This window comes from Chaetodon trifascialis, chromosome 15 (genome assembly GCF_039877785.1).
Source record: "Chaetodon trifascialis isolate fChaTrf1 chromosome 15, fChaTrf1.hap1, whole genome shotgun sequence".
Lineage (NCBI taxonomy): Eukaryota > Metazoa > Chordata > Actinopteri > Chaetodontiformes > Chaetodontidae > Chaetodon > Chaetodon trifascialis.
Window position 1 is genome coordinate 8,815,129 of NC_092070.1, and position 25,688 is coordinate 8,840,816.

Here is a 25,688-nt window from a genome sequence, read left to right on the forward strand (position 1 = left end):
CTGTTGGCTAGTTTGACACTTTAATGTGCATCATATTTTACATACATATTGTAGGTTTAGCTGGTTGCTGTAACTGGAAATAAAAAAAAAAACTGTCAGAAATGTCTGCATTTGTCTTTTATTTCCTTTTCAACACCAATAGAAACCAATATAGCATCAAAACGTGAGATAATTATTACCAATATACAAATTAAAAAGTATACAACAGAAATAAAACTGGAGAATATATGAAATTCAAAATATCAAACTAAAGCACTATACCAAGCAATACCATTACAGTGATGATCATGATGGATGTTTCGCAGTGCCTAGTTTAACTCTATTTACAACATTCTTTCCACTCCGGTATATTTCCTTATTAAATATATTCAGCTTTATTTCAAAACAAATCATTTGATTGTGTTTTGAACCAAGAAGTATAAGGCAGTGAATTTCACTTTTTCAGTATTACTAAGTTAGTGTTACATTGATAGAACAAATTCACTGATTGGAGGCTTTAAGTGAAGCGCTACAGGTTCAGTAGAAAGACAGATGCGAGTGTAGAAAGTGGTTGGCAGGGATGCGTGTTCGCACTCATGGCTGGAAACCAGCTCTTTATCAATTCAACCAACATGTCCATTATTCTGCTGACTGAATGCAATTTTCTCATTATGAAGCTGATTGTGCTCTTCTGAGGATGCACATCGATTTGGCTGTTTCCTTCGACCTGAATACATTCATTACTCACAAGGACTGCACTGTTTGTTCACCTGCAGTCAATGGGCTTGAGTCAATGTTTCCAAATCTGTTTGGACTCTGCACTCAACAGGAAGAGGACAGTGATCGCACATTTAGAGGCAGCAGCAGTCAAAAGGATCTGCTGAGCTTTTATGCTTCTAAGGCGACTTCTACAGCGGCCTCTGCTAAAATCCATATTAGCAATCGTGTTAACAGTTAACTCAAGCACAGCTTCTATTATCTTTGGGGGGAAAACGGATGAGAGGCAGAGGATGAGAGGCAGGCCTGAGGGGTTTTACTCACTTGAGGCTTTCTTCTGCCATGCATCACAGTCTTCTGGTATAGTGTGCCTCCTATTTATCTATATTTACTGACTGTACGTGCTATCACATTGGGTAAACAACTTTTAATGCCCAAATATTCCTTTTCCAGATGTTAGTCCAATCAGATTCAAAGTCTTGTTTGCACTGACGCATCTTTGCATGGCCTTATCTGTCTGTAACGATGACGTCCTTAATCACTCATTACTATAGCAGCAAGGCCATTATAAACAATACCAGCAGAGGCAGGCCTGTTCTGTGCTACATGTAATGCCCTTAATTATGGGATTACAATCCACAGCAGCACATCACAGCTGGGCTGGCTCTGAAGGGAAGTGTTGCTTCTTCAGTAATCTGTAATCTGTGTGGGTGTTGTCCTTCCGTCAGTCTCTCTGCACACACACTCAAATCTCTCCTACAGCTGTTCCCTCAGTGCTGCACGAGCTCTGTTGTGCGAGGAGCCCAAGGCGGGCCAGCAGCTGGAGTCCAACCATTAATCTTTCGAGTCACTTGTTCATATGAACCCACAACAAAATGAAAACACACAGAATATTTAGAACATTTCAGGAATAACAATTTTCCGACAAACTACTCTTTAAAACGAGTTATACCTTCAAGGTCATACAACATTTAAATAAAAAAAAGATATCTGTGTTTAAATTCGTATATATTAAAATGAAGCCTGGCAATTCAATAGCTCTTGTTTTCCTTGACTTGTAAATCAATTCTGAATCTTACAACTGGAGCACGGGGCACTGCTCCTTCTATTTGGCAATGTTTCGGTAAGAGGCAGAGTCAGCAGAGGAGTGAGACAAAGTATGGATTGATATGAAAAATAAAAGATGGAGGAGGCTGCGTGTTTCTGATGAAAATGGCACTTATTTGCTCTAGCATACACTCTCATATCTTTTTTGCTGTGGCGTTTAAAATGCAGCATAAGGATGCTTTATGCAGGCACGGTTATTTGTACTAATCCACACTCAGTGGGTGAATATAGATGTGGTGTTTCTGTCAGTAATGGCCTCTATGACATCAACAGAAATGACAACTGGACCCTTTAGTAAACCTAATGTCTAAACATCTCAATTTCTCTTCTCTTTTCCATCCTCGTCTTGCTCCCTTGTTTCCTTCTGGTTCCTCTTTTTCCTTGTAAAAAAACACTCGGTCCCTTCCTACAGTCTGTTACCCACAGTTTCATAAGTCTGACATGAAAAAAAGAAAAAAACAGAATCTGATCTTCCATGTTAAGGTAGCAACAGAAGATCTGATTTGTCTCACATGGCTAAAAAAAATTCAATATGGGCTACAGGAGTTAAGTAATTCAGTCTCAGAACTCATCGTCAGAGCTGAGCAGCAGGGTCTTTTCGTTGTCCCCGCGGGTGCTGAGGTTACTGTGGCTGCGGGAGAGAGGTGGCCCGCCCGCTCGCTCCAGTGTGGACTGCTGGGTGTACTGCTGATAAGCTGGGGAAAAGTTGTGGATGGCATCCTGGACCATGTCCCCTGGATTCATGGTCTCCTTCAGGCTGCTGGAGATGCTCTTCATTGGGGCACAGCGACCTAGAGGTGAGGTAGGAAGGTTGGAATATTATTTAAGAGAGAACAGAGCAGGATGGACGAAGAAGAAGACATGAACGTGACAGATGAGTGAGAAAAATTAAAAAATGTTTCCATCCAACTGTCAGGTTAGTTTTTCCAAATCAGCCTTTGAAATGTTGCCAAAATAAATGAATGAATTCTGCTAAATTCAATCAGCAGGATGGAATAAATAAATCTGTCTTCTGCTGGGAGAGAAAGCCAAAGGACACGACTGAGTCTGGGTGGGAACACAGACTGAATAACACTGAGCCAGGAGAAAAGAAAAGACAAAATGATCACAGACTGCAAAATGAACTAGACAGCATGTGGACCCATGACTTTAAATGTAATTTCATGCTGAACTGAAAACATTGTTAACATAATGGAAATTTAACCACAATCAGACACAAATACACAAACAAAAAAGCACTGTAACGGACAACTGTTGACATGTTAAAACTGTTGTAGGTATAGAGGAAACATAGCCAACAGCAGACCTACCGTACTGTCCATAGATAGGAAATGAGCCTTTCAGTGCAGCACAGTCAAGAAAAGAGGAAAAAGAAGAAAGGGGAGACAAAGAGAGACAGGGGACACAAGAAAGTCAAGAAGAGAAAGGCTTAGAGAGAGTCAAAAACAGGAATCAGTACAGTAAAAAGGCTGGGACACAAAGAGTGAGGTCAATCAGTCTGTATCAGATCCACTTCAGGACTGTCAGAGCAGAATGATGACAATACACAAGACAACATACAGGATCATTATCAGACCCAGTTTTCAGTCTCTTAATGCCTGCAAACACACTCACGCACTTCCCTTACCATACGAGTCCAGTCTTTTGTCCATGTAGACCTTGTAAGTAAAGGCATGGCGCAAAGCAACAGCAGCAAAGAACATCTCAATGCAGATGATGAAGTTTTGGTAGCCAGCAGCGACTGTTCCCTCGCCCACAGAGAAGTCAGCCGAGCTGATCTGAGGGATGGCTCCGCACTTCTCCAGAATGGCCAGCAGCATTCCTGAATCGTAGCAAGAGAGGCAGAGAGAGAAATGAGAATGAGAAAGCAGGCACAGAGTCAGTTTTCATCTGCATACTGAGCGCTGGGGGCCCAGAAACTGAACAAACACCTGCACAAAGTGGAAAGGTTGGCGTGTTAACAAACATGATCCACAAAGGGTGATGGAAACTGATGTGAACTCAAACTCAGTCAGTCAGTAAGTAAGGTCACACGACCTGCTTTCATACATTCTTCTGATTTTATTTCTGGCAGTTCAGCATCACAAAATTCACATCACTTCACTGCAGCAGCAAAACACTATCCAGAGGAAACGACTGAATTCATGCATGAAACAAAGCTGTCTTTTAACTACAACATGTAATCCTGTCCCAGACAATTACAAAAAAAAACATTTTCTTTGCAAACCTATTGGAAATTCCCTTCAAATGTACACAATATAAATAAAGACACACCTACAGATTACTGAGCAAAATAACGTCCGAATGAAGGAACGGTTTCAGACAGTGGCCTCATACCTTGCCAGAAGGAGAGAAAGATGACGGATTTGACCATGAAGAACTTGAGCACGGGGTTGTACGGGACCAGCAGTTCACGAGTAGCAAAGTAGAAGAGGAAGAGAGCGTAGAGCGACAGACTGACCGAGATGTTGTAGATAATGGTCACGTACAAGTAGCCACTCGCCACGCTGGAGGAGGAAAAAGAAGGCGCTTTAGCTTCAACACACAGAAAATGTCTAAGTGAGGGGAAAAGAAAAGAAGCTACACAAGGCAAGCTCATGCTGGCAAGCTGCAGAGCTTCCTGGTGCACAAATATGCACAGTAAGTTCATTAAAAGATGGAGATTCGGACTGTAGAGCAGCACGCTTGATGTTTAGCAACCCTCATTAAGGATTTTCTAGTAATGACCTAAGAACTGCACATGAGAGTTAACTAGAGACATGAATTGTCTTGCATTTAGAGGGTCCTCTCAACCAAAGCCTGTCAGTCATTATGTTCAGAAAAGACTTCTGGCTGAAGATAGTCTGGGTCTGCAGTACTGTGACACAACACAGGAAGTCAGAGCGCAAGAAATCACTGTGAATGACAGTGGGTGGCTGTTGTTGTTGTGGAAACATACTTAAAGTCTCCGTCTCTGTATTTCCCAAAGGCCTGCAGAATGACAGTGATCACCGCCATCAGGGGCTTCACCACACAGAACTGGAGAGTTGCCTGAGGAGGCAAGCGTGAGAGAGAGCGACAGAGAGAGAGAGAGAGAGAGAGAGAGAGAGAGAGAGAGAGAGAGAGAGAGAGAGAGAGAGAGAGAGAGAGAGAGAGAGAGGAGGGGAAGTAAGCATGGTAGGAAAAACGATGTCAGGAGAAATACCAGGCCAATAACAGCAGCAATGCTCCACCAGTTTGTTTCACTCATGACTTCCATTTATCTACATTTCTAAACTCAGTATGAAGTGTCAGACATTGAGTAAGTTTCAATGACAAGCACATTAAAAAGACATCACACTTCCTGTGCTGGCATAGCCGCTGTAATTCAATCTTAACTTCTCTGCTGGTGGGTTTTCATGTTGTATGGAAATAAATATCGATATTGCAAAATTTGGCTTATTCATTATAAAATAAGCATTACAGTGAACTGTGTTTGATTTTGATTTGTACCTGTTTGCAAAACCTGAGGAAACCAATGGAGTACGTCTTCCCCCACAGACAGCAGGTCCCGTACACACAGCTCGACCTGAGGGGGAGTGCAGGTTCATACAGGTCAGGACTGCTGGAAAAGTATGTCCTCTATTTTAACATGAAATGACTTCAGTAACTCTTCCTACCAGAAAGCAAGAGAATGGAACAAAAGAAAAAAAAGGGAAAGACAAGAGCAAACAAGACTTACTCGATGGGTTTCCCTCTGATCTCAGCCATGATGGCGCTCTCTCCACCCAGATACTCATAACATAGACTCAGGAAGTTGTAGATGACAAAGGCTGCAGAGAGTCACACAGAAAACTTTACTGAGCTGTCAGAGTGACAGTTAGCAGCACATTCCATTAAACAGCCATCAACACTTTCCACTTCCAAACTGGAGTATGTGCTTGATGCAGTGAATTCTGAATTGAGAATGGGTCAGAGGTAACTGAGCAGAAAGCCTCAACCTAACTGCATTTATATCAAGGTTTTTACAAAAAAAACATTATGGCAATGTTGCTGATTTAGTTATTTCTAAGAGAAAAAACATATTGATAGCGACAGCAGCAGTCGGTTCATGACACAGAGCTGCCAACACTTGGTGAAACTGTCATAATTACAGTTATGTTCTTGGATCAGAACTGCTGAGCTTGCCATTTCGAGGAAAAGTGAGTCATCCCCATCAGCAGGCTTAGAAATGATTAGGTGATGCTGTGTGTGAGCCTAAGCATAATTTTAAGGTAGAGTTCTCCAGAGCTGGGAGCAGAAGGGGAACAGTGTGATAACAGGACGCCTGTGGAAATGTTAGAGAAAGCAAACAGTGAGGAAGGCTCATGGTCATGTCACCCTGCCACACAACGGTGGCAGGGTGACATGGGTTGCCTCCTCTATCATTGTTAATGAATGATAAAAGTTGTGGGGTGGGGGCCATGAACGTCGTTCACTCAAAAGTTTGAGAATTGCTGAAATAACACAGATATTATGCACGTGTCACTGATGTAATGTGTTACATAACTACCACAAAGAATCGCATGTTAAAACGTTATTCTGATCTTTATTCACAGTATTCTTCCACAGCATCATGGGCCTAACAGCGAAGCTACACCTGGGGTGTCTCTAATCCCTCTCTCTTCGATCCACAGGTCGGATCAGATATGTAATCAGCTGAATCGGTGAAGCCAGCTTCACTGGTTGCTTTTTTTGGCTTGTTTTATTTATGCATGGCTTCAGATGAACCACCCACCCACGGTATGGTTACAGTTAGGTAACAGAAGACAAACTTCCCCAAATCACCTGCTGATGTCTTTGACTGGAATAAATACTTCAGATTCACTCCTTGAATCCACTGACAGACCTGCTCTTACCTTTAACAACTATCCTTCTTACACATTCAGACAGGGAGTCCCCAAAAAAGCAGGACAGTTACACCATATCCTGTGTACTCACATGTACCGACTGTTCTGAAAACAAGAATTTATTGGCATTTTGCTGAGAAGTGACATCTAATTTAAATAAACCTCTCTGCGCTGCATACTGATCCCAGCTATTGGTGTCCTGCTGCTCCAGGTGCTCTCAGGCTAATTTAAGGGTAGCCCACAGACACTAGCTCCTTACTGCCTCAGCTCTGAGTCTAAAAGCTAGCCTGTGATTGTAGCACACTGACAACCCCTGGCTTTTCATGGAAAAATATACTTTGGCTGCTTTAATCTTGAAAAGGACAGGCAAGATGAAAGATGGAACTCATTTGAACATGCATAAATATCCAAGAGTGCTAATAACAAGAGCAACAACACATACACACATTGTGCAAATGTACAGCAATTAAGAGTGAATTAGGGTCCATTCTAAGACTGCGTGATGCAAAATGCCAGTTTCTCTAAACACTGTGAACTAACTGCACTTTATGTGTACTTTACCTGCAGTAGATGCCACTAATTGTAACAGGCTTGCGCCGCGTTGTGTAAGCAGCAGCAGTAATAAACCATATGTTGCCTGAAGGCCACAGGTGCTGCCCTCCCATGCCCTCTCTCAGCCAAGTAACAACTGCTACAAGCTAGGATGACACTCCAGAGTACAACAGACTGCTCACACTAAATAAATACAGTACACAGTGATAGTAATACGTGGCCATCACAAGTTCTGAATCCAGGGTTGGGTTGGGCAATACAATAGTATATACCATGCGACAGTAGAAAGGTGTCCAGAGATTGACATTTGACAATAATGCTTCGTTCTCATGACTGCATGAATGGGACAGCACTTTGTGATGTTACCTTGTGGGTTTATGAGTTATAGTACAACAGCACAGATTTTAAAGGTATTCAAATTGCAATGATATAAACAGAGAAAAGCAGCAAATCCTCACAACTGAGAAGCTTGAATCAGCTAATATTTGTTATCTTTGCCTTCCTGTATATCAAACTAAGTTTCAGCAATACAAGCACGCAATTATTCTAATAAAACACGTGATGGTGATGGTATTTTCTCATGAACATAACCATGACATGGTACAGAATTGCTTGTTCTATTCTAAACTGCATGAAATTACATGCAGTGGATGCATCATTGGCTGGAAAGATAAAAACCAAGCTTACAATTTTTCTGCTTGCAAGCCCTTTAAAAGTCTTCACGAGGATTTGCTCGTTTTCATACAGTTGCTAGGAAACAGGGTTCCCCTCCCCTGCAATCCCAAGAGGCCACAGAGACATGAGAACAAAGATGGCAACCTTTGTAAATGAAGACACTGCAAAGGCCATCTGCCACTGAGGTATCGCACATAAATTCTCACAACCTTATTTCTACTGGGAGTCAAAAGACACACTGAAACACAAAACGCTCACTCCCACCACTGTGGTGAACATCGGCCTGCTGCTTAGAAGCACACCAAATATGGCAGACATGTTGGTGTGCCAGTGGACTGCACGGTGTTCCTCTACGCACTCACCTTCATAGCAGTCGCGGACTGTGTCGAAGTACACGTAATATTCCTCATTGGTGAAGAAAAGAAGGCTGAGCCAGGAGTCGAAGGCATAGATGGGGACTATGAAGAGGATCCGAACTATGTGCCTCTGTTCATTTGGAGAGCTGTAGTAACGTAGGTGCATGTAGATCTAAAAAGAAAGAAAGAAAGAAAAGAGGTGAAAATGGATTCACCAGAATACATCATGTGACAATATCCATTCTACGGCACAATTTATATTTTTCCTACTGTGTTTTTGTGCTTCTGTCCCAAATTTGGTGCACAAATGAGTCACTCCCAGAGCCTGAAACCGACATCAGACATCACACATCACACACCATTCCAGTTGGGAATAATTCCATCTCTAAGCGTGGAGGTGACTGAATGCAGCACGTTCTTTAGGCGAACTGACTGGTAACTTGCCGACAACATGAGCCTTAAGGCTTTTGCGAGAGAGCTGCTTGTGCTAGAAATACTGCAAAAGCTAAACGTGAAATTAAATAATCAAAGGAGGGAGAGGAAGGCTTTGTGGACCCAAAGGATGCCTGTGAGACAGAGCAGATGACCTACTCTCTAAGGTTACAAAAAACAGATTTGATAAGAGACCTATAATGGGCATTTTAACGCAGTCACAATCTCAACTCCTCATATGTGCAGATCGATGTAATGATAACCCCAACTATCCAAACAGGCTTCTTTTTGTGATAACGCCAACTCACCTACTCCTCTAACCCTGCAAACATGGATATGTGGACAAGATGTGGATGAGTAAAACTGAGATCGGAAAAGATACGGTGAGGTGAGGCCTCCTTGTAAAACTACAGCTCAGAATGTGCCAGATAAATAGGTTAGCTGCCTCATGAAACCTGCATGTGTGTTCTCATCGTGTCTGTCTGTCCAGCCAGTAAACATTTGCCTAAGTTGTACATTGGAGTGCTGTGGGTTTGAAAGGTGTGTGTTGTGTGTGTGCACTGACACATGGGGTTGTTTTGGGTAACTGATATTGGGCTTTTGTCTCCTACTGAGAGCAGCAGACAGCAGGAAGAACAGGGTGGGCCTTTTGTCACCAGCACCTCTGTCTGCTCCATCTGGCTCCCTTCCGCTTACACAATGTCCCACCTATCACATTCCCTGGCCTGTAAACAGACACACACCTTTGGTAAAATAACAAACAGTGAATGACAACACACCAAGCGAGACGGTGCACTCCACTCGTCGGGCTTGTTGCTAGGTGACCCCTGCATGCGTGCGCGCACACACACTCTCTCTCTCTCACACCCATCCACCACTCTTTGATGTCATAGTCGAGCCAGGAGCACCTGTTGCCAGAGTGACAGAGGGCTCTTCTTTAAGCCTGTATTTGAAGAGCAGCAGCAAACAATGGACCACAAATCATTCACCTGTGCCCCGAGGTGCACCGCTAAAAATCAATCCCACCCACACTGGTGGGGTGCGATCTGCAGTGGAAAACGAAATCCAGAAAATTACCTGTACCAAAAGTGAGCTGAGTTGAGTCGTACCATGCAGTGGAAAACAGACTGTATCGTGCTTCCCCTATGGCAACGCTACCAGAGGCAGTCACATGTGTATTTGAAAGGTAGTCCTCATATCATTTATTCCTAATGCTTGATGCTTGCAACTATCTTAGGAGGATGGTTTGGGCAGATCTGATGCATACTCTAGTGGGAAGCCCTCAAAACAGTAAAGTCAATCCAGCTTTTCTCATTCATTTCCAAAATCCTAAATGTGTATGAAACATAAACACCCTCATGGAAGTGCTCAGTGTTTACCCACCATACAACAGGTGGTGTGGATAAGATACAAGGAAATATTTCTAAGTGCGTGCAGGTGTTTGGTGTGTGAACGTGCACATATAGAGCCTTAGAATAACAGGGGCTCATGGAAAAATGCTCCTACATGTGAATGTGTCTGCTGTTTTTTTGCTATTGCTGAAAAGGAGCTGTTTGTGCTCAATGACACAGTGTTAAAAGAAAAAAAAGGGAGAGCAGTGCATAGATTTGAAAGGCCATGAGCAATATTTAGGTTTTGTTCCGTCACTCTGTTTGTCCAAAGGCTGTGGGCAAAGGCAGAAAAAACAGATGCAACCACTTATTTGCACTTTGTTTCAAGTTGCTGCACTTATCCAGTGACATACAATGAGTAAGCAGAAAGGGCACATCCAGGCTGATGATCATGCAGCGTAAATGAGACATAACCTCCTCATTCGTTTCAGTAAGACCATAGCATTAGCAACACGGTGTCAGACTGCACATGGCTTGTGCAAAAACTTTTAAACTTTTGATCTTTTAAACTCATGAATGTATCGTTCTAACATCCTCCAAGATGATATACAGTATTTCACTCACTGCTACTTAGACACTATACATAGTTGTTGCTGGACAAAATAACCACTTGCGGAGACAGTAACTGAAATCTTGAAGTCATCTGCAACCTCCAAATGTCAGGCTCTCCTTACCTGGTGACATGTAATCAGAAGAGCTGTCCAAACAAAGAAACCCGATATGGTTTGGGCAGTGGAGGTCATGAGGAAAATTGGCTCATCTGGTGTGACCAATGGAGCTTCTGGTATCCAGGAGGAGTTGGATCCTTGTGGGGCCACAGTGGCTGGAGGCCCTGGGGCAAAGCCGACAGGAGAGTCATTCCCCAACCTCTCTGACAGGGTTATGTCTCGCCGCCAAAGTTGACTCATCTGTACGAAAAAAGGGTGTAGAGGAAACTTAATGAAGATGCTCTTTTAGCAATAATAGCCCCTACATTTGAAATAAGCATGGTCAGCAACACTCAGCAGCACAACCTCATGTTCCAGGTTATAAAGGCTGAATGAAACACTATAATGTGCATGTGCATCATAACAGGCCTGCGCCATCTGAGACCTAAATCTCAAGCCAACATCTGCTGATGTTAGAATGAGTAAAACAGAGAGTTACAGAGCAAAGTAGGACATTGCACAGATCTGCAGTGCAAAAGAGACAGTGTGGATAGACAGATGAAGCCAGATCAAAACAGAGTGAGTGAAGGGGGGGGCATGAGGTAGGTGGGTGAAGAGAGGCTGATCAGGAGTATAAAAACCACACACGCCAACACACTGAGGAGGGGGCGCTGGATCACTCAAACACAGCGAATCAGTGTGACAGCAATGAGCTGAGGGCTGCTGACCCAATTTCTCCCCTTCTTTTTCTCTTTGCCTTGCTGAGTGCAAAAACGAGACGTCGTGTCACTGGAAACAGCACCTAACACAAACATATTTCTTCATAGAGGGCGGTGGCCTCAGGTACGTCGTTGATGCTGCGATAAGATAGATTCTTGAGAAAAAGCCTGAAATAAGAGTAAAACTACAATGTAATCTCATCCAGAAGCATGCTGTCTAAAACGGAGATTTTGGAGGGTACAAGATATGATGAAAGGGTAGCCACCATATCCCCAGAGGCGTAGCTGGAAAAGATGGGTGTTATTGAGTTGGATATTCTTTTTTTCCCATTGATGAGCAGCTTTAAGGATCATATTTCTGTGTTTCTCAACAAACTATGCACAGCACAGTTCCAAAGCAGACTAAATTGTCTTTGTCTGGTTTATATCACCCCTAATGCTTCGACAGCATGTGGACCTCATCAGCAGAATGGGAATCAACCATCACATCCATTGGAAAATCCCTCAAACTCGAAAATTCAATAGCAATGTATGTGAAGTGAAAACATGAGAAGTGGTGTGAATCACATAATTAAGCAACACTGACTTCGACAAATGAAAACAAGACAGGCCAAAACCGGAGCCAGCAACATCAGACGTGTCCAGAAAGATGCTGCATGTGCCGCCACCCTCATGATCAGATCACTGCACACCTCCAAGCACTGTCATCTCTCCAACTACGTCAGTGTCTTGGTGTGGATTCCAGGAAGGCGGTAATCTAATCATTCACAGTGAAAACTAATTTCACAATGACTTTCAACCCTCCCTGCACACCAGCTAAATATAGGCTGGTGCTCAGTGTGTTCATGGATGACTCATGCTACTTGCCAAAGCCTCAATCAGCTTGTGGCAATGCAGCAACTAGGAACACATCAGCATGCACACACACACACACACACACACACACACACACACACACACACACACACACAGAAGAAGAAATACCAGGAAGACGTAACCAGAATATGGATTTACTGCGTTTCTTCAGGCAAACGTTTTTAAATCGGTGTATTTTTTTTATCTTATTTGTTACTTAGTCAAACTTCTCGCTCAATGATTTCTGACACAGCGGACAGCTCCAGTTTGGCTTCCATAATAACAAAACATTTAAATGTGATTAACTTCAAGTAGCATATCTAAAAACTTCCTTTCAATGCCCAAACAGGTGTTTTGTACTATACACTGATACCAGGGGAAGGTCTTATCATCATCACTGCTACAACTAGTCTGAAAATGGATTCTACTCATTTATTTGCCAACTATGATTGGATGCATGTAAACAGTCAAAACAGATTGACATATTTAAAAAATCAATAAAAAAATATCTAGATATCATCTGGGAAAAATGAATATAGGTTTAATGGGGTGAGTTCTGCGTTCAGTGCATACAAGCACCAGCTTGCACTTACAAAAACAAAGCTCGATGCTTCCCAGTGGACCACAGACAAGAGAGAGAGGCAACTCATCAATCCTGCTGACTGCACCCGTGCTTAGGTTTCAAAACATGCATTGTACTTTGACCTCAATCGAATCAGCAGTCTTTGTGACAAACCATCATAAGACCTAAGGCTGGGGGAGCTGCCTGAAACATACTGTAAAGCTGTCGGCCATTACTGAGGATGTGTTCACTCAGAGGCACGAACGAAGACCATAGGGCCACTTTGCAGTGACCACAACTAAAACAAATCCCTCAAAGAGCGAGGGAGCAGGTTTCAACCTTCAGGGCATATAGCCGTGAGGCATTAAAGAGAAAGAGTGAGTATATCACGGAAATCCAGCCAATATTTACCGCAGTACAGCTAATTTTGGTGATCTACAGAAACCATCTAAGAGTTAAGAAAATCACACTGTGCTAAAAACACGGTTGCGGCTGATCTGAGCTCCTGACTCCATCCTGCTGCTTTACTTACCTTCTCTGCAGTTGTTTGATCTGCGCTGGTCTGAATCAAAGCATCAATTTAGCTCATCGTCTCAAGTCGGTTGCAAACCTTAAGGAGTACAAAAAGTTAATTTGCCAAGCGTTAACATTCAGACGACAGCCAGTCGGGTTATCTTATCGCTGCATCGTTGTCTGAAGCCCTGAAAATTGCCTTTTTTTTTTCTAAAGGCAAGTGTCGGCAGCTGAGCGTGAACTACGCCGAGCGCTGCTAGCTAACGTTAGCAAGCCTTCCTAGCCTGACGCTAGCTTGCTGTTGCTTCTCTCCCGAAAGTCAAAACAAAGCAGAGAAATATAACACAACTTGAAGCTGTGACGCACTCACTTCTAGTATTATGTCTAAGAAAAACGACTGTGTCTACTTTGTCATTTCCTATCCAAAGCTAATGAAGTGGACACCGATATTTCTTCCACATCAGCATCATCGACAATTCACTATACCAACAGCAGCTGCCAGCACAAACGCCGATCCGTCGGCGCATGCGCACTCACGCTCTTCACATCTCCAGGTCCTTGCCACTGAACATGATGTAACTTTGTATAGACTAGACTGCACAGCATGTGCTGCTGTTGTGCCCAAAACCACTTAATTAAAATCAAACTCTCCATGCAGCAGTAAAGGAAAGATGAGCAACACAGGTTGTGAGCAACGTTATTCATTTTATTACTTCATAAAATATACACAAATACTGTTGTAAATAAAGTGTTAAAGAACTGTACAAGATATCAGTACACAATACATAAAGTGAAATCCCCATTACCTCAACCTCTTTTATTCCATTCCCAACCCAACAGTTACAATACCACTGGGTCATGGTGGCTTGTACAAACATAATTACACACACAGTGCACTGCTATTTACACATCCCTGCAATTGCATCAGTTGTTTTCTTTTGCATGACATCATCAAGATTGCTGGAGGTTCAAATCCAAAAGGTGACATCAAACTATTAGTGTATAATTTCTGCAGAAGGAACACTGAAAGCCCTATATATGACATGAGGTGGACAAAGTTTGACGTATAAGAACAGAAGAACAAAGGGACAAACAAAAAACCAGGACAAACAAGCTACTTCTAATATGGTACAGGAAGATGAAATAAAACAGAAATAAGACAAAAGTTACTTCAGACGATTAAAAAATAGTTTAAACATAAATAGAGAATAGAGATAAAAACAATCAACGTTCAAAATGAATCTTGTATTCTTAGTAGGGAGTCACTGCATCTCATGCTCTCATACTCACACACATGCACTCACACACAATGTTGGATGACCCAGCTGGCAGAGTAACAGTAGCCAACCCCACAATTTAGTACTTTAAATACCTAAAATTCTGAACCCTGCCCCAATTTATGTCATTAGTATGCATTTTTCTACTTTACACCTTAAAACAAATAACCACATTTTGGCTTTACATCAAAATAAAAAAAAAAAATATTTACAGTGAAGTAAACATAAAAAAAAAAAATGGATGTCCCCACCCCTATAAGAGTCATCCCTAACAGAGCCTGCCCACTGCCCTATGACCGCCAATAACAAAACAATAAAAAAGGTAACATTAAGAACTATCATAAAAATTGCAGCCACTATTTGTTAGCCAAAATGGGCAGCTATGGTCTCTGGTCAAATACACTGAGAATTTCCTGAGGAGCTTTCCCTCAAGACTTGGAGTGTGTCTTTGCAATATCTATGCTCATTCTTCACCTTACCCACTCCCATTAAAACCAAAGAAAACACGCGTGTCAAAACTGGCAAAATAAGGGCTGATGGAGGTTTTGGTGGCAGAGTGTTGAGGGAGAGTAAATCATCACGACATGAATGAAGGGCAAGCAAGCACCAATTGCTACTTCACCAGAAACTTTACAACAGCTAAAACATCACTTACTTATCCTTTTCAAAGTTACCTTTCTTTTTTGTTCCACTATCCTCTCACCTACCTCTCCCTATTTCTTCATCTTTCAGCTGTTATTTCTCTCAAAAAAAGCAAAGCAAGGAAACTCATAACAAGCTCCAATTTATGTCTTCATGAAAGATAAAAGGGGTGACATTCACTGAAATGTTGTTTCTGTGGTGTTAAAACTGAAAAAGATAAATCTTTACTAAGCCTATATCAGTCACAAAAGTTGACCTTTGACGAGAAACATGCGTGTGTCCCTGATACCTTTTTGCTTCTAGGACGCCATCAGTTCTTCACATTTGTCAGACAGAAGGTACTGAGGGAATGTTTGAGGAGTGGAGCAGGTATGAGCAAACATGGGAGTAACATGTAACAGTAACTGTTATTCATTTGCTTTTGCATTGTGGTGGTGGTCCACAGTTCAGCAAGTTCATGAAAGACTGCACGCTGGATACTGTCGTGTGCTTCCCTGGATCCTTTAAAGATTTACTGTCCTTTTCCAAAGATCCATGTGTCCATTGGCAATAATCTTTTCAGAAAACAAGGTAAAAAGAAAAGGAAAATAATCCGGAGCGATGAATATACTTTGCAGCCCTGCAACAACAGAGTGATGTCATCAGAGAGGGCAATGGATTGGTGAGTGGTGGATTTCTGCATTCAGTGTGCGGAGTAAATTAGTGAAATTAGACCTCACCTGTCAGTTCCATGTGCATACAAAGAATTCTACTTCCCCATGTGCTCAAATGGCACGCTGACCTGCAAAAAAATAAAAATTTAACAGAATTAAGACTCAGAGGAGAACACACACACACACACACACACACACACACACACACACACACACACACACACACACACACACACACACACACACACACACAGTTATTTTATCATGCTGAACCAGATCCATGTCCTATTAGAGGCAACATCACACAGATCCATACATACAAAAATATAAAAAACCATTCCTGGGACACAGTTCCTTGCATTGTCCACTTCAACACAAGCCATTCTCATAAATCAATATACATATATATTTTTTATCAGTGCAGAGTGTGTGTTACATGGCTGACCAAAGGGGCTGTGAGTGTCTTCTCACCTGTGATGTGGAAATTCTGGATTGGTCATGACGGGCTGTGAGGTCAGAGGACGACACGTTGGCAGGAGCCCCACGGTGGAGCCGCATGCTCACCTTCCTCTCCCTCTCTGCACGAGAAATTGCACGAGGTGACGTGTTGCCTGAAATTAAGTAGAAAATTGAGAACTACATTTGATGCAGACTATGAAGAAAAATAAATCTCAGCGTCATCGTAGAATTATTCTGTTATTATAAGACAGACAGCAGGGGTTTGAGACTTAAGCAATGTAACAGTACACTCACCAGACTGCTGGACCCGTGAGGCAGGGTTAGAGATGGCCTGCTCTGGCCCATTCCTGACTCTGTTGGCAGCTCCAGGGTTGGGACCCGGGGGGAGGCCCCGTGATGCAGACCCCCTGGGGGCTCCTCCAATTCGCTCATCTCTCTCTTCTCCTGTCCTCCTCTCTCGATCCCCATCCTCGGCTGTCCGACTGGCACCCTGATAGATGCGATAAGCCACATTCATGTCTTTCCATTAACAACAAGTAGCTCTAAAGTAGCTGTATCATATTGTAAGATGTTTAAAAGTTCCTTTTAAAGATCTTTAAGTGGCAGCTAGGCACCAAAACAATCATCAATTCTACAGTTGGAAACACGTTATGTAAACTTACAAATTTGAGCATGTTCCAATCAAAGACATAATCATAGGAGAAACCCTGACGGTGGAAAAGATTCCTGAAGAGCTGTCGTAGGTAAGAGTAGTCTGGCTTGTCATCAAAACGGAGAGAACGGCAAAAATTCAGGTATGTTGAGAACTCAGCTGTGGGAGAATAAAAAAGGGAAACAGTAATGAGGGGAGACTTCGATAACATTTGCGTTGTTAGTGTTCAATTCCATACTGAGGAAAAGCCAATGCTGCAGCTGCAGAGAATTTCAGAAGTGCAGGTATGTTGCTGCCATATACAAAGTGACACCAAAGACACATTACTTACAAGGGTATCCTTTGCACAGAACTTCAATGGGTGTGGACATTTTCTTTTCACTGATTCGTTCATACTTCTGTCTCTTGGTAGCGGCTTTGAGGCCCTGCCAGGGAAGCGAGCCCAGGTTGAAGTACATGAGGACATAGCCAAGAGACTCCAGGTCATCACGTCTGGACTGCTCTGTGGACAGAAAATTGTGAGAGTGCGAACAAGAGTGAGAAAACTGAGGGATGTATGCAGTAGTGCTACAAAAAAGGGCCATTTACCCTGGCCCTATTGATGGTTTTGAAATAATAAACTATCTTCTTCAATCCCCTGTGGCCAGTCACAGGTCACAGTGGCCTGTAAATCAACACATTAACAGTCATACAGGCCAATAAATGTCTGCTCACACAGTCAAAAAATGAAAAAGGACATCCCTTTGAACAATAGGGGCCTATTAGCACTATTTTTAGATACTGCACTTTCAAGTGATCTTTGGGTGTAGTGATCTTTAAGTTGTGAATCTTGTGAACCTTTTCTTACCATCGTACCATCATTCATCCCTGTGTTATTAAACTGATCCCACAGTCATTATTAGATCCGTTCAAATGATTGGCTAATGAAAGGCCTGTGTGCAAATACACTGAATTTGAGAAAAGTGCTTCTAGTTTTTGTGCTCACACAGTTGGACCATTTTACAACACCCATTAAAACTTAACATAGTTGTACCTATAGGTCAAGTTGAAAGCATGATTCCAAACTATTCTGGTCTTGAATGTAATGCTCTTTAACTCTGTTCTGTTCTTGTTGTTTTCTTGTTAATTATTTTTAACAAACTGACATAATCAGAAATGGAAGCATGCTCTCAATGATTATTTAAGTTTAGACAGAGGTTGATGCATGGGGCAGTTTCAACCCCCTAAAATGGTTTCCTCTGACTTGACAACCCAACAAAATAAGGTGCTAATCTGGCACTTCTTACTGAGAAACTTGTGTAGCCTGTTCATCAGCCAGCACTTGAAAGTGTGGTTCTTTAGTCTTTTAAAAGCAGACGAAATTACTTCTTGAAACTAACATTGAGTTTTTATATGCTTTTTAAAGTGGAAGCAAGGTATGCGCATCAACTGTTACTAACTGCCATTGCTGGTTGTTTAAATTCCACATTCAATGCCAACTTGTCACATTTAAAACTAAGACTCCAAATAAGCACTTAATCAAATGATTTTAAGCACAGAGTAAGGCTAAATAGTCTAACAGAAATATCACACCCAATCATTCTCAAATGTTTAACAGAAAGTCAATGTCAAACCAAAGTATGAACAAAAATAACTTGATGGGGCTGCAACTGTTCTGCTGGTTCACTGCAATGAGATGGGGAATGTGTTAAAATGGTTAGTCATATGAAAATGCTCTGCACAATGTCTTAGAGAGCATTGCACTGAAATGACGACACCACAACAGGGCTGTTTGCCTTCCCAGATGGCATTTCCTCCTTTCTCTCTCTCATGAGTCCTCTGCCTTCATATCCCTTGTGCAATCCAATAGGGTGTGTGTAAACAAAAAGACGATGGAGAGAGGAGACACGTCCAAAATGAAACAGTGGGGATGGAATAGGGGTGACAATGAGAAACAAACTGCTTCCTGGCTGAAGAAAGTTAAGCCCCAACACCAACTCCAGATTTAAAAAATGTTAAAATATTCAGAGAGCATTGTTATGTTCTGACAAAGACAGTGAGAATGGATGTGACTCATTAAATAAAGAATCCAAAGACAACTGTTGACTTGGAGAGTCTGACAACCAGTACAGTGCATTACACGTCCAGGCTAGGGCTGAATATCATGTAGAGGGGGATATCATCATAAGACAGCTCTGATTAATCATATTTAACATGGTGTTTTAGAGGCTGCTCTCAAAGTGAATCGAGGGCAAACTCGAATCTTAACTCCATTTTAAAAAAGGAGGAAAGATGGGCCTGCTGCATGATACAAGGCCTGGACTGGACTGAACACATAGCATCTTGCTGAACTTCAGTCTGCTATAGTCAGGATTATCCACATTTTAGACACTTTAACCTCTCTGCCAAGGCAGTAATACATGGAATGTAAACAAACATGAATCACATCAATTCTAATGGGGGTTTTTGAGAAAGCATCGTCACACGGGACTATAACAGAATTACCTGACAACATGTGCGTGAGTAACCAGGCCAAGGGGTCAAAAACCAACAGCAGTATTGTTTTATGAGGATCTAATTGGTGCGGAAATAAGGTTTGTGTATATGCTCCACTGTGCCTTACCAATTCCAAGATGTGTGTTGATGGATGCGTAGCGCGCCGTGCCAGTCAGGTTCTTGTTCTCCCTGTAAGGGATGTGCTGGTGCGTACGGGCATCACGGTACTTTTTGGCCAGGCCAAAGTCAATGATGTACACCAGATTACCCTTCTTGCCAAGCCCCATTAGGAAGTTGTCAGGCTTGACATCCCGATGGATGAAATTCTTGGAGTGGATGTACTCAATGCGACTTATCTGAAGAAGTTACATGAGACAAAGAGTGGCAAAAATTGTCAGGTTCTGTACAACAAAACATAAAATTCTTCAGTGCACAGACAGGATACATTAGAGAGTGTCATTGTGACATGAGTTCATGTCGTAAGGCCACAACACCTCGTTTTATATCCTGACAGCCCAGCACATTCCTTGTGTTGTCTTCTATTAAATTTTTTGTCACTGAACAGTGGTAGGTGTACTTGATACATCAATACCTCGCGCTAGCTAAGGCAAAAAGAAGGACAAGGAAGGACAACAGGATATATGAAGACAGGACAAGGGAAGGTGATGACCCCGGGCTATAAGTAGAGAGTCAAACATCCATATAGAGGACTGACACAGCAACTTGGCTGCAGTTAAAACAAAAGGTGAGAGGAGTTGAGCTTGAAAGAGCTATGTATGAAATATCTAGGCCAGCACAGTCTAAGAAGAGGCCAGGATTGCAAAGTACACTAGATATACAAGAGTAGTGGAGACTAAACTATCCATAATCTTAAAAACAAACACAAAAAGCCCTCAGGGGAATCATGTGCATTGTTTATACATAGAATGTGCACAAACAAATAAAAGCCAAGTAGGCCATGCACATGACCTAGTGGAATCATAAATATTACCTCTCTGTAGTCTACTACAGAACAATTTCACATAGTGGGACCTTAACAGAGGGGACAGTGAAAACATCTTAAGGCCCCTGACTCAAAGGCAGGATGAGTGGGGTTTTCCTCAAAAACATCCCTCTCAATCATCACTTATGAACCACTAAAAAAAAGTGTGGTGGTGTCCGTATCTGCATAGACCCTGTCCTCTGCCTAGATTTTTTATTTTGTTATGTTCAGTACATTCCTGGGCATCAACCTTTGGGCAATGGGGGTGTAGCCGCCAGCAAAAAACAGGATATAACGTGTGAGGTCAGTACTTTATAAAAACTAGCAACCATGTGACATCCCCATCTCTGTCTCTCTCCTCTGCTCTCTGTATCATGAATGGATGAAGAACTGCATGTCTGTGCATCTGTTTGACTAAGCTACACATACAAGCTGAGCAGAAAAGCCACAGCAGACAGGATGAAGCGTGCACTTCGGCTGCACTCACACAAAATCCGGGAGGTGTGTACCAAGGTGCTTTTACAACATAAAAGTAACTTTCGCTATTTCTCTAATTCACTGCTTTGTTCTTACTAACGCCGCTCCCTCTCTTCATTCATTCTTAAGCTCATTCAAGCACTGCTGCACTCACGCTCTCTCTCGTTGAGCCAGGGAGGAGGGGTTCACAAACAGCGACTGACAAATTCCACTCATTCTGGTTTTAACATATGGTTTTGTGTCATACCATCTGGTCTGCCAAAAGCAGGACGGTCTTTAGGCTGAACTTCCGGGAGCAAAAGTTGAAAAGGTCCTCCAGACTGGGACCAAGCAGCTCCATCACCATCACATTGTAGTCTCCCTCTGCACCACACCACTTTATTGATGGAATACCCACTAGAATACACACACACACACACACACACACACACACACACACATATACTGTCACCATAAAGTTTGTTCAACTTGTTAATACTGCAACATCTTTGTTCATATAATATGCCATATGACAAACTTTGCATCAGATACAAGTGTAAATCTTACTGTACAGAAGATAATCAATTTCTTTAAAATGCCCTTACTCATCAACGTAGGTTCAGCTAAGATGGATTTCAATCACAACCATTTGAAAAGATAACACTCATTCAGTCAAATTCTTATTGATAAAAGAATTCATTGCACATCTTTTCAGAGCCTGAGTAGGGTATTCACATCTATAACATTGGCAGGGACAAAAAAAATTGGTAAGGAATGCGTGAAGAATCTCGCAAAGCGTGTCAAAGCTACATTCACTCCTTACCTCCTCCTTGCATCATCTTGTAGAACTTGCTTTCAATGTGCAACTGTGGGTGTTTGGTCTTCACACATTCCAGCTTGATGGCTACCTCCTCACCGGTGGCAATGTTTGCACCTGAGGAGACGCACAAAAATACAACACGACTGTAAGACCCATAACAATTGCACCCGTTCCAGGCCAGTGATGGATGAATAAGAAGGAAAATCAAGCTCTGTGCCCAGATAAGGGGGGGAAATTAAGGGTACAGTATGAAAAGGGAGACTGTCCAGAAACCAATGTGGAAAGAACCTTAACAGACGAGACACATGGAATGTTGTGTAAGACGTGAAAAAACTAAAATACTGCATGCATTTACTTACCAAGGTAAATATCGCCAAATGAACCACTCCCTATCTTTCGCCCAAGCCGGTACTTGTTCCCCACTCTCAGCTCCATGGTTGCAAGTCGTCACTGCCACCAACAGACAAACAGAGATGATCATAAGAAAGCAAAGCACACATGACTCTATACTAGCTCATCTGTGCTAACCCTCTTTTCTCTCAGCACTATCACTGAAATATTATAGGATGAGTTACTGTATAACTCAACTGAATATGACAGACTATTTCCTTGACTCCCAAGTAGTAGAATGAGGGATGGTACTCTTGAGTCAGTCAGCTGTTCACATTATGATCCATCAGTCCCATGCTCACCGAAGTGACCACGTGTTTGAGTGAGAATGTTGCCTGAGCAGGGCTAGTTGATCAGCAAACAGCTGTCTGGCCTCCAGAGATACATGATTAGGATTGGGAGGGGGGTTGAAATGAGATCAGCAAAAGCAGGGAGGAGAGGAGAAACAGCAGAATGATGGCTACAATGAAATGCAAGTTGCCACTTGGAAACTAGAATCAACTGCTGCACGAGCACAAAGGCGTGGCAAAGATCAAGTGAAATGAAGTGCATCTTTTGAGCTAAATTGCACGTGATGCTGGAGCAGAATCATCATTTATTTAGTGCTCTCTCTGCCACGCAACGTTGTGCAGCCACTGCAAGAGCAAGACTAAGCTCTCCACTGTTCTGTACTAGCACTGCCAAGGGAAGGAAGGCACGAGCAGCTGCGGACCACTGGTTGGCTTTATCTGTGTCAAGGCCCTCAGACAGTTCTGCGCGATGAACTTCAGAAAGTGCTGCGGAGAACACATCAGCACAGACCATCATTTATCAAAGCAATTTGCTTCCTAACCACCAATTTGAGAACACAATGTAAACAAAAACTGAGCTCTTTACACCAACAGTGTGCTCTCGTTCCAAATGTAGCATTGCTCCATCTTCAAATAACACTTCCAGTCATGTGATATTAACAATTTAACAAGGGAATATTATACTCCCTTGTTGAATTGTAGGTTCAACACACAAACACAGCAACACTGAAGTGACCACATGTTTAACTGATCAGCAAACAGCTAGTCTGGCCTCCAGAGATACATGATTAGGACTGGGAGGGGGAGGTGGTTGAAGTGAGATCAGCAAAAGCAGTGAAGGGAGGAAAAGAAATACATATAATACTAATACATGAAATACAGCACAGCATATTTACTGATTCCTGCCTCTACCTACACCCCATATAAAAAATCTGAAATAGTCTGACAACTAAAAGAATTAGCAAAACAAAGCATTATCAGATAACCTCAGTTTTGTGGGTATGCCAACTCAAACAGAACAGTCATCAATTCTGCTGGACCAGTCCTCTGCATTCAGTCTGCTTCCATCCAGAGCCTCCTTTATCACAACATAAATTATCCCAGAAGTTCCTTTGCTTGATTGTAAGGAGTAGGATTAAAAAGAGAGCTGCTGACAACAGCTCTGTTCAAAACTACTTTCTCAGTAACGATGGCTTACATACTCACATCTTGGACGATCTGAGCCTTGTTAAAAGATTCAAACTCCAAACTACTTGCAATGCACTGTCCTCATTTCAAGTGAAAACGTCAACTGAGCAGCATACTGTACGATATGTAGCGCCCCTACACCTCCTTGTCAACTCTAGCTGACGAGAGGACAGCCTGCCAGAGTGAATGTGATGGATGCAGATGGATTTGGGTTAATAAAGGACTGGGTTTCATTACACCAAGAGGGTATGTCATGTGCTGCAGCCAGGAACCCGATTTAGGGGGCAACATTAATCACAAGGTTACACAGTGAGTGCCACTGATTAATTACTTGGTACGGGAGCAGTGACACACAATTGCAAATTGCATTGTTTCTATACAGTTTTCAGTTTCCATCAGACGTGATGTGTAAGCAAGTTGAATTAGCCTTTCACACTGGACCTGACAAAGGACCATGAGGTGGGAGTAATGGTCTACAGGACAGTGGACTGGTTAAGATTCCACAGTCCATATCTGCTGCTTAGGGGGAGTCATAGTGGCAGTTGTGGTTGCAGGATGTCCTGAGGAGGTGCACACTGTGGTTAAACCAAATATACCTCATAATAATCATCTAAATACAAAGTGTCAAAAAATTTTGTATTGCTTTATATAACATCAAATAGAAAATAGAAAGTGCCCTATCCTACAGTGACAAAATCAGTCCTGTTTACGAGAGAAAGCAAGTCAGAGACCCAGAACCAGAGATTTCAGTCACATGAAAAACACGGCTAAGCTACGCCTCTCAGACTCGGACAGCTGTCACTCCACAGTCAGATCCCGTGTTACACACACAACACTAAATGCGAGCATTAATATAACCCCCGTTTTTAAAATCTCAAATATATACAGTTAAGTTGTTTATTTTTTCACGTTAATGGTAGATGTCAGGCTACGGTGCTCTTTCCTTATTGCAATTTGATTAGAAGCAAGTCAGTTGTGATTTACGCTACAAGGGCAAAAACCTTTGCTAGAACTAATATTACATTTCGTGAAATCCAACTTCGACCTTGATGTTTTAAAATACACGTTTCTATCATTGGCGCTGTAGTAAAAATATCGTCCGAAGGCATTTACGTTAGTTAACAGTTAACGTTAGCTGCTAAGAGTAAGCTAACGTTAGTAGAAATACGTTAGCAGAACCGTAATACGTACTGCACCAGCATTATTGTCGAAATAAATAAATTGATGGAAATGTAACTATATATCGCACTTCGTCGCATTTTGTATCATACTTACAACCGCACCCATTTATGTACTGGACTAGCCTGTGTAGATAGCCATCCCTACTATTCGCCCCCTCCCCCTCTCCTGTAAGCCGTGAATACTAGACTCTGATTCGGCCGAATCAGGCCCCTTTTCCCCCTTGGTTTCTCTGGTTCCGCGACCCACCACTCACCTGATATTGGGTTCGTCCGAGAGCTGGTTCGGTGGAGGTTCTGATCCGATGGTTGTCAGTCGGACAGGAGCCTTGGCAGAGACGGATGGGAGCGGATTCTGGTGGCTCTCATTCCCTCAGCTCTTAGATCCGTCGTTGGTTGCACTCCCTGTTGATAGTCCCTAAGAATCTCCAGCAGCACGAGCGGCCGTTCTCCACTCGAGTCTGTCTCCCCCTCTCGTTACTTAACAACGCGCCCGTTCACAACGTCGATGATGTCATTCTGTGGCTGTCAGGGCACAGTCATTAAAGGAAAACGTCACACCAAACTGCTCCTTCCTCCATAAATTTGATCATTCATTAATTATCCCGTTTCTTTCTGTTGCTCGTTTTGAGTCACACTACTGTTCACAAAGTGAATCCGGTCGAATTGGTTGAGTTTATCGACACATATGTTTTGATATCAGTAAACAATAATATTAATAATAATAATATGGGAAATTTCTCTATCAGTTGGTACATATAGTACCAAGCATGTCGCATACGATGCTCTGGCAACCACTGAATCTCACTCACTAATGTACACACACACAAACACACACAAAATTTGAGGTCAGTCATTTGTGGGAGTTTCTGCT

The 25,688-nt window shown here is 42.4% G+C and overlaps 2 protein-coding genes across 4 annotated transcripts; both read right to left on the minus strand.

Moving 5' to 3' along the window:
• Positions 1–102: 102 nt before the first annotated feature.
• On the minus strand, positions 103–13,881 carry LOC139343589 (transmembrane protein 184B-like). 3 transcript variants are annotated; one of them, XM_070981316.1, is made up of 11 exons: positions 13,723–13,881; positions 13,372–13,449; positions 10,731–10,964; positions 8,240–8,405; positions 5,504–5,594; positions 5,275–5,350; positions 4,742–4,833; positions 4,141–4,310; positions 3,431–3,625; positions 3,114–3,140; positions 103–2,594 (listed from the first exon to the last, which is right to left on the minus strand). In XM_070981316.1, the coding sequence occupies exons 3-11, from the start codon at positions 10,962–10,964 to the stop codon at positions 2,365–2,367; spliced, it is 1,281 nt and encodes a 426-aa protein (XP_070837417.1). In that variant the 5' UTR covers positions 13,372–13,449; positions 13,723–13,881; the 3' UTR covers positions 103–2,364. The 3 variants fall into 3 exon arrangements, with proteins under 3 accessions (XP_070837417.1, XP_070837418.1, XP_070837420.1); XM_070981317.1 differs by having other exon boundaries at positions 13,760–13,794; XM_070981319.1 differs by lacking the exon at positions 3,114–3,140 and having other exon boundaries at positions 13,723–13,860.
• Positions 13,882–14,044: 163 nt separating this feature from the next.
• Positions 14,045–25,300, minus strand: LOC139343040 (casein kinase I). Its single transcript, XM_070980429.1, has 11 exons — positions 25,072–25,300; positions 22,128–22,218; positions 21,772–21,882; positions 21,217–21,365; positions 19,638–19,866; positions 17,367–17,537; positions 17,046–17,194; positions 16,678–16,873; positions 16,396–16,535; positions 15,991–16,052; positions 14,045–15,890 (listed from the first exon to the last, which is right to left on the minus strand). Exons 2-10 carry the CDS (start codon positions 22,201–22,203, stop codon positions 16,020–16,022), a joined length of 1,254 nt encoding a protein of 417 aa, XP_070836530.1. The 5' UTR covers positions 22,204–22,218; positions 25,072–25,300; the 3' UTR covers positions 14,045–15,890; positions 15,991–16,019.
• Positions 25,301–25,688: the final 388 nt, after the last annotated feature.